Source organism: Acomys minous (assembly GCF_964271855.1).
Source record: "Acomys minous genome assembly, chromosome: 2".
Classification (NCBI taxonomy): domain Eukaryota; kingdom Metazoa; phylum Chordata; class Mammalia; order Rodentia; family Muridae; genus Acomys; species Acomys minous.
The window spans coordinates 21,070,847-21,088,792 of record NC_140484.1 but is presented as its reverse complement, the minus strand read 5'-3'; the positions used below and the strand labels follow the sequence as shown (position 1 = coordinate 21,088,792).

At 35.5% G+C, this 17,946-nt stretch overlaps 1 protein-coding gene across 1 annotated transcript in view; it reads left to right on the top strand.

Annotated features, from left to right (window-relative positions):
• The first annotated feature begins 222 nt into the window (after positions 1–222).
• The window catches only part of LOC311592473 (uncharacterized protein), a 64,425-nt gene continuing 46,701 nt past the window's right edge, over positions 223–17,946 (top strand). Inside the window, exons 1-7 of the mRNA XM_084772924.1 lie at positions 223–418; positions 1,508–1,670; positions 1,844–1,993; positions 2,244–2,404; positions 3,900–4,076; positions 9,967–10,108; positions 11,822–12,009. Of these exons, the coding sequence (XP_084629050.1) occupies positions 251–418; positions 1,508–1,670; positions 1,844–1,993; positions 2,244–2,404; positions 3,900–4,076; positions 9,967–10,108; positions 11,822–12,009 (1,149 nt within the window). The 5' untranslated portion in view covers positions 223–250. The remainder of the gene's footprint in view (positions 419–1,507; positions 1,671–1,843; positions 1,994–2,243; positions 2,405–3,899; positions 4,077–9,966; positions 10,109–11,821; positions 12,010–17,946) is intronic.

Below are 17,946 nucleotides of genomic sequence, written 5' to 3'. Positions count from 1 at the left end.
GGAAGTGAAATACTCAAAAACAGGTGAAGCACACAATTTTCTTGAAAAAACAGGCCAGAAAAATGTTTTAAAAGGAAAAAGACATAAGTACTTGTTTGTCTTATCATTGGAACAAAGTCTACTTGGCAGAGAATTAGAGTGCCAGGTTGATTGGTCAATGATGCCCCAAGGTACACAATGTTGATTCTGTAGCTGCATTATAAAAGCTCTGTGATTCCTGTTCACATCTGTGTCAGGAAGAAGGGTCTCCATGGATCCACTCACGGTCTTGGTCCTCACTCTGTCCTGTCTGCTTCTCCTCTCACTCTGGAAACAGAGCTCTGAAAGAAGGAAGCTCCCTCCTGGACCCACTCCTCTCCCCATTATTGGCAATTTCCTCCAGATAGATGGGAAGAATATTAACCAAACTTTCACCAAGGTAAGTATGCTTTAGGCTTCTCTAGTCTTTGCAAAGGAAGATATGGAGACAATATTGTAACAAAAGTGCATAATTTTTTATTTCTTTTCTGCCTTTTGCCTCTAGTCCTGGTCTGTAAATTAGTAATGAGCAAGGTTTCAGGCTGAAGGACATCTAGGTCATTGCATTTTATAAATGTAATCACAGAATTTTAAAGTTATTCTTCCTCAAGTTCTTATTTTACAACAATTTCCTACTATTTTGGCTGAAGGTAAAGTGTGAAGTATGTTCAATTCAATAATTCAGAATTTTTGACCTACCTTGTCCATTGATGGTCAACTCTGAAGAACTAACTAGTGTTTGGTATGAAGTAATATTTATGGGCATGAGCTCACACTGGGAAGGAGAGAAAAAAACACTGTGAGAGCATACATGGTAGATTTCGACTCTACTTTTACTGTTTTCAGAGCCTGCCCATTGCTCCAATATTGCTTCATGGTGCTGTGCGTTCTCCACAAATGTTGCATTCTGTGGCGAGGCTTCTATGATGTGTGGTCTCTGTTGTTTGGTAACAGCTGACCAAAAAGGGAAGCATTAATTTGTGGTGACTGAAAAATTTAGATGTCTATTCTTCATCATGTGGCTCTGAAGTTTCCACAGGAGAAGTTTCATATCTTACCCTGCAGCAGTCATATGACTATTGATGTCTATTTCAGTATAAAATGTGCATGAGAGTGATGCTCAAGCATCCATAGTGAAGAAACATATAAATTTGAAGCATTTACTTGTTAGCAATAGAGCCCTGGGAATGATCATCGGATTATATTCAGGCAGTTTCTTTATTAAATTACACCACAGGTGGTAATCCTAAACATCTTAGTGTGATACTAAATTTTATTCTGATATGTGTGTCAATCCCCATTGTGAATTCCAGTCATACTATAGGCCATCAACATATAATTATCCTCAAAATTTAAGGTATGTACACTTTAAATTGAGTTATTCGGGATAAAAATATCATAACACAATATTATTACCAGCCTACAATTGTTTGAAATTATTGTGAATAAAGTAACTTTGTTCTAATATCTATTGTCCTTTTGTTTCTAGCTATCAAAGGCCTATGGCCCTGTGTTCACTCTGTATCTGGGAAGGCAGCCCACTGTGGTGTTGCATGGCTATGAGGCAGTGAAAGAAGCTCTGACTGATCATGGGGAGGAATTTGCTGGAAGAGGAAGGCTTCCAGTGTTTGATAAAGTTGTTAAGGGCATGGGTAAGTGTGCATGTGCTTCTGTGCATGCTGGGAAGTATCTATAGTCAGCAAAAGGGTGGAAAGCAGAGGATGAGCTTGCTCCCGAGGCACCCTTTGAGACTCTATGGTTGCAAGCAGTCACCTTCTTCTCCTTTCTCTGGAATATACTATCTTATCTGTTCCCATTATTTTAGGCATTGCATTTAGCAGTGGTAATATATGGAAGGACACAAGGCGCCTTTCACTCATGACCCTGCGGAATTTGGGCATGGGGAAAAGGAGCATTGAGGACCGTGTCCAAGAGGAAGCTCAGTGCCTTGTGGAGGAACTGAGGAAAACCAATGGTGAGTGCAGCTTGAGAATCTGAAATTTACTTCCTGAATCTAGGTATGGATATACATGTTATGTTGTTCCTATCCTCTTCAAAGCACTTTTTTCTAATGAGATGTATAGGTCTCATGTTAAGGTTGCAACGCATGCCGTCCCCTTAGCACAAATGTAGCTTAAAACTGCTAATGTACTTAGCAGGTTAACAAGGGCAAAGTGTCTGCTATGTATGTTAATAGCATTTTACAATTGTTTCCAACTCCTCAGGCTCACCCTGTGATCCCACCTTCATCCTGGGCTGTGCTCCCTGCAATGTCATCTGCTCCATTATTTTTCAGAATCGTTTTGATTATAAAGATGCTGATTTCCTTAACTTGATGCAAAGACTGAATGAGAACACCCATATTCTCAGCTCCCCCTGGTTGCAGGTGAAGTCACAATCCATTCTTTCTGAAAGCACAATTTTGGTCTTTCTTTCTTTCCAGTCAAATGCAACAGGGACCAAGTAGTGAGGTGACCAGATATCACAGTACCGACTAATATGTTATGGGAAAAAATACTAAGAGAATGCTGTAACCCTTTGGTATTCAAATAGAAAAGTGGAATGAAAAATGCCAGAATGGCTTTAGCTTAATAGATTCCCATTCATTGATCTCACAATTAACTTCCAAATGATTCTTTTGATAAAGTACTGTATTTACTTCTAGAAAACTGCACCAGCCAAGGACAATACAGGCCATAAACTTTAAACCCCTACCCAGATCTAGCCAATGGTCAGAACATTCTCCACAGTTGAGTGGAGAGTGGGATATGACTTTCTCACATACTCTGGGGCCTCATCTTTGACCATGTCCCCTGGAGGGGGAGACCTGGTGGCACTCAGAGGAAGGACAGCAGGTTACCAAGAGGAGACTTGATACTCTATGAGCATATAAAGGGGGAGGTAATCCCCCTCAGGAACAGTCATAGGGGAGGGGAATAAGGGGAAATTGGGAGGGAGGGAAGAATGGGAGGATACAAGGGATGGGATAACCACTGAGATGTAACAGGAATAAATTAATAATAAATAAATAAATAAATAAATAAATAAATAAATAAATAAAAGAAAGCTGCTCAGACATTCATAGGACATCCTTCTACTGTGCAAATATATTGGCCTCTTTTCAGTGATTACACACATATTCATCATATTAACAGCAAGGAATATCTTGGTGTGGGAAGAATATTCTTTTAATGGAGAGAAAATATATGTAGGAATAAAAGCTTCTATCATACACTCAGTTGTTTCAGTAGTTTGGTGCATCAGATAGAATCCTAATTGACAGGGTAACAGGAAGAAGTGACAAGGTGAATGGTCCATTTTGTGTGGATCATAGACATCCTCCCAGAATTGTCTTCCTCTGAACTGCCCTTTCATGCACACTGCACAAAGGATGATATGTGAGAAACTCCCAAGAGTTTGTATGCAATTGCTTTAAGTCATATACTGTTTTTGTGTAGAGAGCTGCGTGATAGGAATAAACTCTTCAGGTATGAAATTCTTACCTAAATCAGGTCACCAAACCATCTTAACTCCTACTGTCTTCTGAAAAGTGTGAGTGAAAGTAATTTACATAACAGGTATTCTAAATTTCCACATCAGTTTATTTGAGCTAGGGAAGGACTAACATGAACGCGCTTTACACTAAAAAGTTATATGAGAGGGAAATTTTTACTGTGATCTTTGACCCTTTGAACACAAATTTCTTTGTCTAATTTCTCTATTATAACACTTACTATATATGCAAATAAACCATCTCCTTAAGATGAATTTCATATGTATTTTGATCTCTTAATGAAAGCAGTTATGTGATATGTTATAAATATATATTAATTACTTCATTTTGGGGTATTCATTTAATAAATCTTTGCATTTTCTTGTAGGTTTGCAATACATTCCCTATTCTCCTTGATTTTTGTCCAGGAAGTCATAACACATTTTTTAAAAATTTTGCTTGCATCAAAAGTTACCTTTTGGAGAAAATAAAAGAACATGAAGAATCTGTGGATGTTACAAATCCTCGGGACTTTATTGATTATTTTCTAATTAAAGGAAGACAGGTAAAGAGTGAAAATACATTTACACAATTACTGAATTGATCAAGTTTATTATAGTTCAGTGAATATTTGTTAATTTACCACTGATGTCTAGAATCATGTAAATATCATTTGAAAAACAATTTAGTATTATTTTGCTTATATATGCGTGGAAGAAATAGAGATAATTTGTTCATTGACATTGACAATGGCCTTTAAATTACAAAAAAAAAATTAAAACAATCTGGTGAGTATCAAGGGAGATAAGGTGAAACAAATTCCACTTTAGTCATACATCATAAACTGTCCTGTCTTAACATGAACATAGGCATCGTCTTCACACAGTTGTGAAATCTTGCATAAATTTTGATATAGATATAATATAGACTTAATATAGATTAAATCTGATCTTGACATACTTGTGCCGATAGACTCTATAGGGGCCTACAAAGCGACTGAATGTTTTGTGAAGAGGTATACCATGGAAAGTGTGGGTAGACGAACAAGTAAAGCTCTGAATATAGTTTCCAATAATTTGTCTCAGCAGGGTTTGCCAATATTGGGCAAAACTAACGTTTGTCCTTCCTTAGAATGGGTACTTATGTGCCAAACATAGTGTTCTCTACACGTTTTCTGTGTTTATATTTCTAGTGTTTTAAAAGTCACTTACTCCCAGTCAATTGATCTCTTTATAGATATTTTAAATATTTTTGAACACTAGTTATGGTGAAATTTGTACTTCTGTTGTAAAAATTCCCATTATTCTTTGGAGAGTCTGCATGTTGAAGGTTACTTTTTTGTGTATGCAATATAAACAATCAATGACTGTTTAACTAATTTTACTCATTCATAAGATGAACTCTACATGTTCATTTCAGTTTTAGCTATTTTGATTAATTTTTTGAGAATTTCAGAATTTAGATAGTATTCACTTCCAGCTCATCTATCCTTTTATGCATTTCTGATCCATCTCCACCTTTTCATCTCTATCCAAATTCTTGTCATATTTTACATTTTTATTTAATAACATATCAATTTTGGTTTGCATTGTCATTTATTCCTGAAGTGGGTCCATCCATTGAAAGATGGTAGAACTACTAAGAGCTATACTCTTTAAGAAAACGAACTCTTCTTCCTTTAGAAATCAACACCTGCTCCTTTACAGGGTTGAAGTTCATACTGCCCTTTTCTGTCTAGGCAGGAAGGTTGACTGGCTTGTTCTTGAGCAGATCTTGTGAAGGGAACCACACCTTCTTTGAGTTCATGAGGGCAGTGGTTCTTTCCTATTCAGAACACATTATAGTAGGAAATAGGTTTCAAATGATAAAATGATCATGTGATTACTGTCCCTGAATCTATTTTTATGATGGATTACATATTTTTTGGTTCCCTTGCATCTCTTGAAAAATTAACTGACTTAATCATGATAGATGATCACTTCATAGTGACCTTGAATTTAACTTGTAAATATTTTATTCAGAATTTTTGCAATTTATTAATCTTGGCTATCAGCCTATGATTTTCTCATTTTCCTTGGGTCTTTGTCTGGCTTCAGTATTAGGGTAATATTGGATTTCTACAAAAATTTAAAAATGTCCTTCCTTGCTGTTATATGAAGTAACTTGAGAAGTATTGGTGCTGTTACTTCTCTGAAGAACTGGTAGAATTTGCACTGAATCCATCGGGCACTAGAGCTTCTGTATGTAGGAGAATTGTTATCAATGCTTCTATTCCAATGGTTGATATACCTCTGTTGAAATTACTCCTTTCATTTTGCTTTAATGATGGTAAGTCACTGCATCTAAAATTGATCCATTTTTAACTTTTCCAAGTTAGTAGAATATAATTTTTAAAATATGTCCTAATGGTTTTCCATACTTCCATAGCTTATTTTGGGATGTCTTCTTTTCTTCTGTGATTTTATTAATTTGTGCTTCTTTCTCTAATTTTTGGATAGGTTAGCTACAGTCTTGTCACTCTTGATAGTTGCTCCTTTTTCATTTAACTTTTTTTTTAGATTATAATTTTTCAACATAACTTGTATACGTTCATTCCCACCAAAGCCTCCAACATACTCTTCTCTGCTCTCTTTAGATTCATGGTAATGTTATATATAAAAAAAACAACTCCTTACCGCATTGATTCTTGAATTGTTTTTAGTTGTTAACTACTATTTTATTAATTTAAGCGCTGATATTAATTACCTCTTCCCATCTACTTTTTGAAGGGGTTGTTGGTTCTTGTTTCTTAAGCCTTCCAGTGCTGCATTGAGTTATCAGTTGAGACACTCAAACCTTTTTATATAGGCACTCGCCCCTGTAATCATTCCTCTTAGGAGTGCCTTCATATGTGCCACAGATGTGTAAATGTGGTTTTTTTAACCTTATACAATTTAAAAATAATTTTAGATTTATTTACTTCAGTTTGTGTGAGTTTTTTTGTGTGCACGTGTTTGTATGTGCATCATTTGCATGCCTTGTGCCCAGAGAGATCAGAAGGTTCTTCAGACCACCTGAAACTAGAATTTAAATGGTTGTGAACTCCCATGAGGGTTCTGTGAACAAACTCAGATCTTCATTAAGACAAAAAGATACTTTTAACTGCAAACGTGGCTCTCTCAATGAAATTCTAAAATTTGATTAATTTCTTTCTTGATTTCTTCCTAGACTCAATTGTCATTCTCTGTGGTAGTATGTTATTTAGGTTTGTAAAATGAGTTTGTATACTTTCCTTTGCTGTTAGTAATCACCTTTATTCCATTTCTTCTGTGAGAATGCAGAGGTTTATTTCAATTTACATATATTTGGTGAAAATCGTGGTGTCCTAATAGGAAGTTAAGTGTTGGCTATTGAGAAGAATGTTTATTCTTCAATGCTTGGTTGGAATGTTCTTTAGATGTCTCCTAGGACCATTTGATTCAAGAAAATCATGTTTCTTTGACTAGTGTTTATGTAGATGATATGTCTATTGATGAGAATGAGGTGGCAGAGTCACTCACCATCATTGTGATTGGGTCAATCCATGGTTTCCAGTATAATCACATTTCCTTTATGAAACTGGTACATCTGTGTCTCCATATAGGGTAATTAGAGCTATTGAAATATGTTTACTAGTTCTTTTTTTTGTGGGTATTTTTATTGTTTTCACATATATTTTTATTATATGTTCTGGATTTGTTTATTTTCTAAAATGGTTTGCTTGGTTTGATCCATTTCTTCAAACCAAAGTATTACCTCCAGTATCTTCTGAAGAGCTAGATTGGTTGTTATTAATTCCTTCCTCTGGTTTTTATCATGGAAAGATCACAGTTCTTGGACGTTAATAGATAGTGTTATTGGACATAGTATTCTGAGCTGAAAATTGTTGTCTTTCAAAAACTGTAACACATCATTCTGAAACCCTCTGGATTTAAAAGTTAATATTCTATAACTAGGTACTATTCTGATGTGCCTGTCTTTAAGAGTGATTTGAGGCTTTTTGCCCTTTCTTTAAGCTCTGATTTTAATGTTTTGTTTATAATATCTCACAAACAGATTCTTTTCTGATTCTATGTATGTTGAGGGGTCATTTTCTGCCTAGATTGGCATCTCCTTCTCTAGATGTCTTCTAAGATATTCAAGAGAACATTTTTATGCCTTTGGTGTGCTTTCTTTTCTTACTGTTATGCCACTATTCTGAAAGCTGGGGTATTACATTTTGGCCAAGTGTTCTCTAATTTCTGTTTATATTTATTTTAAATTTGTTATTGGCTTTTGGAGAAGTATTCATTTCCTCTACCTTATTATAGTACTTGTTTTGGTCAAAATACTTAAAAATATTAATGTAAAATTTTAAAATATTTTATTTAAATAAAATATAATTATAAAAATATAAATAAAATATTATTATGTCACATTTGCTCACCTCCCTCTACCAACATTTGTCATGACCCTGAATGTCCCTTGCAATGTACGGTCTCTCATCCTCTCTATATTATTGAAGGGAGTGTGTGTGTGTGTGTGTGTGTGTGTACAGCTGAGTTTATTTAGTGTTATATTTTTATATTTTAGTGCTGTCCATTTAAGATGGGATAATTCTGAGAAAGTTTTTAATTGTCTTAATTTTATCGGCTTGGGTCGAATTCCCTTGCAATTTTTCTCTGCAACATCATCATTTCAACTGATATTATTCTTGTTCAGGTCTAGTTTATCAATGATATTTTGGAGATTTTTGTGGAGGTAGCTTCCCTTTCATATCTAGAAGAAGCAATCTTACAGCAGACTTCCTGTTTCTATGGCTCTTAAATCTTTCTTTCCCTTCTTCCAAGATGTGCTCTGAGTTTTAATGTAAGAGTGGTATTGTAGATGCTATAAATCAGGCCAAGAATTTCCATAGTCAGTTGTACTCTGCAATTTGACTAGGTGATTCCTTCTCCATTTGCTTCACAAAGAAGCTTTATTGATGAGACATGATAAGTATCTGTTGGTGTTAAGAAAATTATAGTACAGTTCAACATTTTTCTAGTTTATGAACTATTATCTCACTAGAATAGTTAGCTAGGTTTCCAGTTATAGCATCTATTATTAAGCAATCCTTAAATCCACATAGACAATGGTAGGTTACAGATGAGGTATAACTGCCACAATTGCAGCACTGTATTCCATATGCATTTCAATATATGGAAATTAAATTATTAGTTTTTCAATGTAAAACTTTGGAGCAATTTGAAGTTAATTCGTATACAAGCAATGCCATACTTATGGTTAGAAAATGACATGAAGCTACATTATAAAGGGACAGAGTATCTTTGTCTGACAGGTAGCAATACAGAGTGTTAATAGTGGTGATTATACGATGTTATTTGCACTGGAGGCCTTCTAGAGATTATTAAATTATAATCAATTTGATATTTAGAAATGACCATGATGTTTTATATATCATCTTGTGTCAGAACTTTTAAAGCTGTTTCTATGTTAATAATAGTGTAGCAAATCATCTTCTCAGGTTCATGAGTTTCATTACTCTTAGTTTGTCTGTTATGCCTTGAGGGCTATGAGAGGTTCTCACTCTTTCTTCATGGTCTATATCTCTCCATTTTGGATAGTACATTCATCCCTCCCTATTCCACAGACCATGTTGCAACTTGACCACCATATGGAAATGTCTCAGTTCATATTTACCGTGTAGATATAATCTTGCTAGCTGTGACCTCTTATCTTTTTACAAAATTTGAACATTATGTTGTGTTGACAGCTATATGAGTCTGTGAATAACTTTAATAAATAGTTAATAAAATATTTATCATAAAAGTCATGCCATGGCTAATATTATCTCTGTAATTTTCCTCTTGATAGTAATTTAAATTATGTTCCTTAAAATAAAAGAGAATCTAGTTAAGAATGATTAGGGAAATCAAGAATGTATTGAACTCAAGTACAAAGAGACTTTGTGCAACCCAGTGTTGATAGAAAGGAAGAGACATAGATGTTAGGGTCAAATGCCTGCCAATGTTCTTGTTCCAAATAGAATTTCTTTTCATAAATGAGTTTCCTATGTTAAGATAATACATAACATGCATACAACCTTCTTCCCATATATTTTAATAAGAGAAAATAGACAACAAATAGAAAAATAGCTTTTCATTGTATTTACTTTGCACTTAAATAAGAAGCATTATACAAACACACACACACACACACACACACACACACACACACACACACACACACACACAAGCCGACAGTCTTAGAAATGCAATTTTAGACAAACATGAAAAATAAATACAGAGAATGAAATGTATACCATTTGTACCTCAGTCTCTGAAATGTTTCCACCACTACTGTGCATTTACAGATTCTGTGTTATCTATAAAATAAAGTCTTGTATTTCAGTGTTCCAATAATAACATATATATTATTGTATCAAACATTCTTAGGAAATGCACAATCAACTGTTGAACAATACACATGAACACCTGGCAACAACAGTGACTGATTTGTTTGCTGCTGGGACAGAGACAACAAGCACAACACTGAGATACGCTCTCCTGCTCCTGCTGAAGCACCCGCATGTCACAGGTGAGGGGGACACAGGTGATGAACCACGGTGTTCCAATAAGATGATGTAAAGATACTGCTAGAGTCCAGCGTGTTGTTATCCAGCATCTCAGTATTTCGCTTTCTGTTGCCCTGGCTGTAATGAGGAGGATGGCTAAGAAAAATAAAGAGACCACTGCTGTAGAAAAAGCCATAAAAATGAACCTAGTGTCTGTCTGGTTTCCTTGGTAGGTGTTTTTTTGGCAGGCACTGTAGGATTTGACCTTTTTCAAACCTATTTTCTTTTAGATTCTTTAATGCTTATACCTCCCTTTCAACCCACCTACCCTAGGTAGGATAGAAAAGAGGTTAATAGAAGCAGAAGTAATAGACCTATTTAGACTAAGGTCCTTTGAGCTATCCCCTGGCATAGTCATCAGGAATCCAATACACCAGTTAAGCAGTACACCAGCAATTCAGTGAAGGTGATGTCAACCACAGCTGCTGGAACCTGGAGCAGCAGCTGGAACCCAGAACAGCAATTGGAACTCAGAGCAGCAGCTGGAACATGGAGCAGAAGCTGGAACATGAAGCCTCAAAGAGTTCACTGGAGTGGTTCTCTCTCAGAGCATCTTGAAGTGAAGGATGAACTGCCAAGAAAAAAACCCTCCACCTCTTATATCCTCTCAGGTTCCTTACTAGGATATTTATCAGCTCACAAAGTGAAAAACACCAAACACCCTTATACAAGTCTGTTCTACATTCCACACTTGGGATCAAAACAAAAACAGGTTTACATCCACTACAAGGCACCATCAGCATATTGCTTTATTCCCCAGATTGAGAATTCTAGAGCATACAAATAGTTGTTACTTGAATCAGGTAATTTTCATAGTAAGAAAGAGAGCTACAGTAACATTTCAAGCTGCGCATGCACACAAATAATTTAAAAATAAATATTGCATTTTGACAAATATCTGAGGCACAATTTCATGCCCTGTGTTGCCTTATATTCATGTAAAAAATATGGTATATACCCCTGAAACACATGTAAAAATGCCTGACATGGTGTCACATGCTTCTAATCTCAGCACTGCAGAAATGGAAACAGAACGGGGAGTGTGTAAAGGCCATCGAATCTAGCCTAATCAATTTGTCCTTGGCTATCAGTCTCTGAGAAAATACAAATGACTTCTGAAGAATGACATCTGAGACTGTCACCCTGCACCCAATGCCTGAGTAAATGTATATAAACACACATGTACAATATGTGCATACACACAGACACTAAGGCACAAACATACACACAAGTTGTAACTATTTAATAGGAGAGTGGTATGAGTAAAATTGCTCTCTGTGTATGTACATGTGTGTGTGTGTGTGTGTATGTGTGTGTGTGTATGTGTGTGTATGTGTGTGTGTATGTGTGTGTGTATGTGTGTATGTGTGTGTGTGTATCTGTGTGTGTGTATGTGTGTGTGTATGTGTGTGTGTATGTGTGTATGTTTGTGTGTGTGTGTATCTGTGTGTGTGTATGTGTGTGTGTGTATGTGTGTGTGTATATGTGTGTGTATGTGTGTGTGTGTGCGTGTGCGTGTGCGTGTGTGTGTGTGTTTACGGACTAGTGGTCTCTTAAATTTTCTATTAATAAATAACACTTTAGGATACCTTCATTATGCCTTAGTTAAGCCTGCATTGTTGTGAAAAACATTGTACTTTCATTCTTGTCCAACATTTCTCCCGGTGACCAACTAGCTAAAGTCCAGGAAGAGATTGAACGTGTGGTTGGCATACACTGCAGCCCTTGCATGCAGGACAGGAGCTACATGCCCTACACAGATGCCATGATTCATGAGGTTCAGAGGTTCATTGATCTCATCCCTACCAACCTGCCACATGCAGTGACCTGTGACATTAAATTTAGGAACTACTTCATCCCCAAGGTAAGCTTGTCCCTTTGCCTGATATTTGTGGTCTGATATTCCCAGGTTCACAGGGTGGCTCCAGTGCTCCCAGTCACACTGAGCTATGGGTGTCTTATACTGTTTCATGTTTGGAATGGCAACCCTACAGCAGTCAGACACATGGTAGCGACACCTCCACATTTGCTCTGCTTTGCAAATATTTGAGCAAAACTTTGGTGTTTATTTTCCCATGTTTATTTTCCAACTTTTTGTCAGTTTCCCAAAAGATTCCTCTGGAATTTTCAGCATTGTTGGAAAGGTATCAATTAATTGGAAGGAGTTTATATCCTGAATCCTTCATTTCATCCATAAATTTATGTCAGTCACTTATTTTGTGACTTATTTTGTGTAATATTTTCTTCTCAATGATGTAGTTTGGAAATATCTCCTTAGACTTTCACTGAACAATTAATGGTATGTTGTTGTAATTTTCTAATTCTTTTGCATTTCTTTTTGTATTGTTTGTAGAAACAATTGATTTGATCGTTTGTTCTTTAAATATGCTGGTAAATTATACTAGCCATTTTCAATGGTTTATCATAGATGTATGTGGAATTGCATGGTGTTTTCTGAGTTTATATTTCTACATATGTTTTCATGCTCTTGGCCTTATTTCTGCTTAGGTCAATGTTTTACCAGTTGGTAAGTTTCATCTAGCACTAACCACAGATGATTGTTAATTTCTGAGCTCCCATAAATCCAATGATGATAAGACTTAATAAGGCCTGAAGGAATATGGGTCCTACCAGGGAATAGAAAAAACACAGAAACCCAAAGATATTCATTTATGAAGCACTCCCAGAAAACACTTGATGTTAACATAAATGTTATAAGATATAAATAATGGAATGAATAGGCTCAACTAATCTAATGGGCAAACTAGTTACATTTCTGATCACCATGGAATATAACTTGAGTGTTCAAGCTTGAGACCAAGGTTGATGCTCTTAAGAATACTTCGTGTTGTTATCAGAATAAGAGAATGGGCTGTAATCTTTTACTTTGGCATCTATTTTAGTCTCTCAAGTGTGGACTAAAATTTTGCCCAACTGTTGTCTCTACACGCATGGTTACAATAAGTGTATTAGCTAATATTTTATCACTAAATTTAGGTGCTATATACACATGAATAATTTGAGGTTTTGTGACTAACATTGTTTTTGAGTACTATTCTTTATTTTGTGAGATTTGGGTCCATTATTGTTTTTGATACTGAATCAAAGTTGACTACATTGAAGAAAGAAGAGCTCTATTATATGGCTAGATCTACTTCTGTTTTCTTCCTTTTAAATCTTCTTGGTGGAATGTGTGAGATGCAGAATAATTTCTGAGTATCAGACAGTACACATGAAAAAATGCAGAACTTTATGTAGTGATATCTTAACCAAGAAATGGATCATTGATCTACCGTGGACAGTCAACCATATAGCACTCTGTCTCTGATCTACAATTTGAAATGACAGGAAAACATAATAAAATATAAATGTTATATAAACAAAAGTACAAATGTAAGTAAAATATAAATATATACTTCATATTAATTATCTGAGTCTCCCCTTAGTCTAGACTAGAAGCTTTTGATTAGAATGTGTCTGGTTCTTTAAAATGCATACCTCTTTAGCCATATTCTTTCGTTAATATCTACAGGTTTTCTATTTCTGTGGACCAATATGTAATTATTATATTAAAACGATGTAGGTAAAGGTTCTGTTTTGTAGTCTAACATTAATATCAATAATTAGTTTACAGTTTCTAATTTCTTTTTTTTTTTTTTTACAGTTTCTAATTTCATTCTGTGGATTCTGTGGCAAAAGTTGAATGAGTTTTAGAAAGTGACAATGGGTCTTACCACATGATCAAACTTGATATAAATCTCAGTTTACTCTGTTCTGGCCAAAGAACACACTTGAGATAAAAGTTTGTTTTTTCATTAGTTAGGTCTATGTGTATTATAATGAACCTTGTTTATGCCTTTATGGTAAAAGGATATTTTATTCACCTCTTTCAGTTGTTGTCTAGAGGCTTACTGCCTATGTCTGCTAGCCTTTTGGCTCTGTACAATCTAACCTGGGCCTAGAAGATTTTCACCCTCTGAGACTTACTGCTGTACTATCTTACCCTTTCTTCTTCTTTCTGAGCTCTGGGCTGGCTGGTTCAATTCAGCTGTTCTGGCTCAAACTCCTCTCCTAGCTGACTTATTCAATATGGTTTATTTCAGGGCCCCAAAATTGCTCTGCCTAGCCTCAAACTAACACCAACAATCTTTTATTTTTTTAAAGTATGTATGCATGTGTGTATTATTTTATACAGGGTTCTGCTTGCATGTATACCTGCACACTAGATGAGGGCACCAGATCTCATTATAGATGGCTGTGTGCCACCATGTGGTTGCTGGGAATTGAACTCAGGACCTTAGGGAGAGCAGACAGTGCTCTTAACCTCTGAGCCATCCTTCCAGGCCCCAACAATCTTTTCTAATCTTCTGGCCCCTTCTCAGTCTCTGGATCATTCTGTCTTCTAGCTTGTTCTGTGTTTCAATCTGGCTCTCTATTACTGTACCAGTAAACTACTTCCTTTTTCTCTCTGCATTGCAACATAAGATGCTTGCTTTCCTCTCTCTTCTCCCGAGAGTTAGGCATATTATATTCTGTCAAATCTTCCTGATTAATCATTCTTTCTACCACTAAATTAAACATTAGTTTCAAACATGGGTGTTTCCTTCTACAAACTAAATGTCTTTATTTTTTGGAACTAAAAATGCATACCTCCATGCCTGGAACTTAGCTTTTTTTTTACTTGAATCCTGCTTTATGCCAGACTGGCCTTGAATTCTGATCTGTGTGCCTCTGTCTTTTGGGTTAAAGGTGTGTTTGTAAAGCTCCCAGATCACACAGTGTTAGAAGGTTTTTGGATGTAATCTCATGCCAGAGCAGCTGTGTTCTGGATTAAGATTCCTCTACAACTTTCCTCCTTATGGCTAAACTAAAATTTGTACATATTTTAACTTTTACAATATAAACAATTATCAGTCCCACACACATGACAGTCAAATGTCCTTATCCATGGACCAGATCCCTCATAATTACTGTCCTGATCATTTCCTTTCAGCAACAGTCAATCTCAAAATAAAGGTTTTTCACTCTGCCAGTCTGATGAACTATTAGTTGCAATAAAGTAAAATATCCCAAATATTTGATTTTACCAATAAAGACTCAAGAATCAGATGCTGTGGTCAAAACTTTCCAGTTAAGATAGACAGAGAAAGCATACAGCTGACCTTCGTTCTCAGTTTAAGTCCAAGAAAAAAACCAAAAGCCAAATGCCAAAAAGCTGTTATCTCAGCTGACAGCCCAGGAGGATAATGTCTGCTAGATCACTTGACAGCCCAGGAGGAAAAAAAAAACTCAAGATTTTGAAGTCAAAACCTGAAGAGCTCCTTCTTCTCCATGGTGTCTGAAATACTCTTCTTTCAAAGTCCTGCCTATCAACTTAATCCCTATCGGCTGGTTTCTTGCTCTGCCTCTTGACCTAGGATTAACCTTATTAAATTCTGTGTACAGAAAGCTCTTGGATTAGTGGTCTGTGCTAGGACTGAGCCACACCGTAATCACTTGTTTAAAATTAACAGATATTTCTTGCATTGAAGATGTGTGTTAGGCTGAACCACACCAAACAAAAACAGGTTTTTATAGTTCCTAATCTCAGAGTTCACAATGGGATAAAATATACTTCAATATTCCCTCCTTTTTTCTAAATAAAAGGCTTCTTCTCTACCATCAATAAACTATATATTATTTGGTAAAAATTACATTCATAATGCCCATATGTATTTTGCAACCTTGAAGAAAGTATTCTCAGTGGGTTCAAAGTTCTGTACCTAACTCAACTTCTATTATGACTCGTAATACCAATAAAAATATCTCTTTATACCTAAACCATCTTCTTAAAAACTAAACAAATAAGATTAACTGTAATATTATCAGTATCTATTTTTCAACCTCATCAGACACTTGAGAAGAATAAATAGTACCTAAATACACAGTAAGTGCAGAGCAGCTTCTAAAGCTATAGAAATGAGAGATACTACTGGGTGCCTGGACAGTCAACCATAACATCTCTATGACGTTGAAGCACCATTTTCAGCCTTCTGGCTCAGAATATCTGACAGACATTTCTGTGAAGCAGGTATTATTAAGGACTCACCTACCTTGTTCTTGCAAATCTTGACAGTCAACTGTCCTGTATCCTGTTTGTACAGTTTTCTGTGTACGGTAGAAACAATGACATTTTCTTTCCCAGTGGCTCTCTTGCCATATATGCTGCTGTCTCAAAAAGGAGAAATTTTTGATGCTTACCATCTTTCTCAAAGTTGAAAAAGGGATGCTGTCAGGAGATGATATGTCTCATTGTCAAAAAGTCTTAAATTAATAAACAAAAATCTTTAAATGCTATATTCTATATATAAGTTTTTAAGACCATCCATATATCTGAGTTACTGGTTTTTTCCTGTATACTGTCTGAATAATTTAGAAAACACCTGTGATTAAACTAGTACCTAATAAAACCACACGTTTGATTGACTACTGTTTATCTTAAATAGTTTGTGATAATAGCTTTCCAAAAGACTAGTAATTAACATTGCAGTTTTAAGAATTAAATGGCTACAATTCCTCAAAAAGAGATTTTTATATAGTATGTTCCAACCAAAATATTACTTTAATTTTGAAAAAATGTACAGATATATAAGTGATTCAATACTTTACCTATTACTCATATTTTTTCATATTTTACTATTTTAAAAAATATTTAACATATACATTTATATTATTTCACATATATACAATAAACTACCTATAGCAAGAAGAGCCTTGACATGATCAGTAATTATATAAATAGAATTATATAAATTCTTGTTGTTCTGGCAATTTGTATTTTGCAGGCCTGAAGAAAACCTCTTTCCTATCTTGGTGTATCTAAAATACTGAATGTAATTTATTCTCCATCACATCTTGTCATTATCAACTTACAACATCTATCTAGACCTAAAAACATTTTAACTCTTATACAACTAAGCCTAATTGTAAAACTAAACTATCTGGTGTTCAACCCCATCAGAGACTTGAGAAGGAATAAAATAGAGTACCTGAGTATACTGTAAATGCAGATTAGTAGGTTTCTAGATCAGGTAACAGAGACAGCTTCCTACCTGAGTAGTCACGCATAACTCTCTATAACATTGGAGCATCTTCTTCAGACTTCTGGCCCAATATGACAGACATATTTGTGAGGCAGGAACTGTTGAGGACTTACCTACCGTGTCTTGGCAGAGTTGGCCATCGACTCTGCCTGCATCCAAGCTTGACCTTTTTTAGGCAGAATTCTATCTGTGGTAGAAATGAGGACATTTTGACCAGTGGCTTGTTTGCCCTATTTGAAGGCATCTCCATAAGGAGGTTCTCTGATGCTCATCATCCTCTTTGAGGTAGGCTGGGTGTTGTCAGGAGCTAACATGTCTCATTGTCAGTGAATCATTACAACAATAACAACATTATTAAATGTCATATTCTCAATTACTAGTCTATTTTAATTTAAGAATATACATCTTATGTGCAACAGATAAATATGGTTCTATAGAAAGATAAGGTAAAAAAGCTAGATAAGGTTTTCAAAAACATCATGTATTATTTTTATATCCCCCTTTTGTCTTTTGAACCCATCTTCCTTCTCCTCTAACATTAGATTGGAGAGTAAGAAGGATAGAGGAAAGAAAAAGAGAGAAATAAATCCCTGAATCTAACCTCCTACATCTTGTTTCTTCCCTAATCAAGACGTAATCAACCTGCCATCGACCATCCTAAAATGATGACAAACATCCATCACCCATCTGAAAGCCAAAAACCACACAGCCAACCTGTT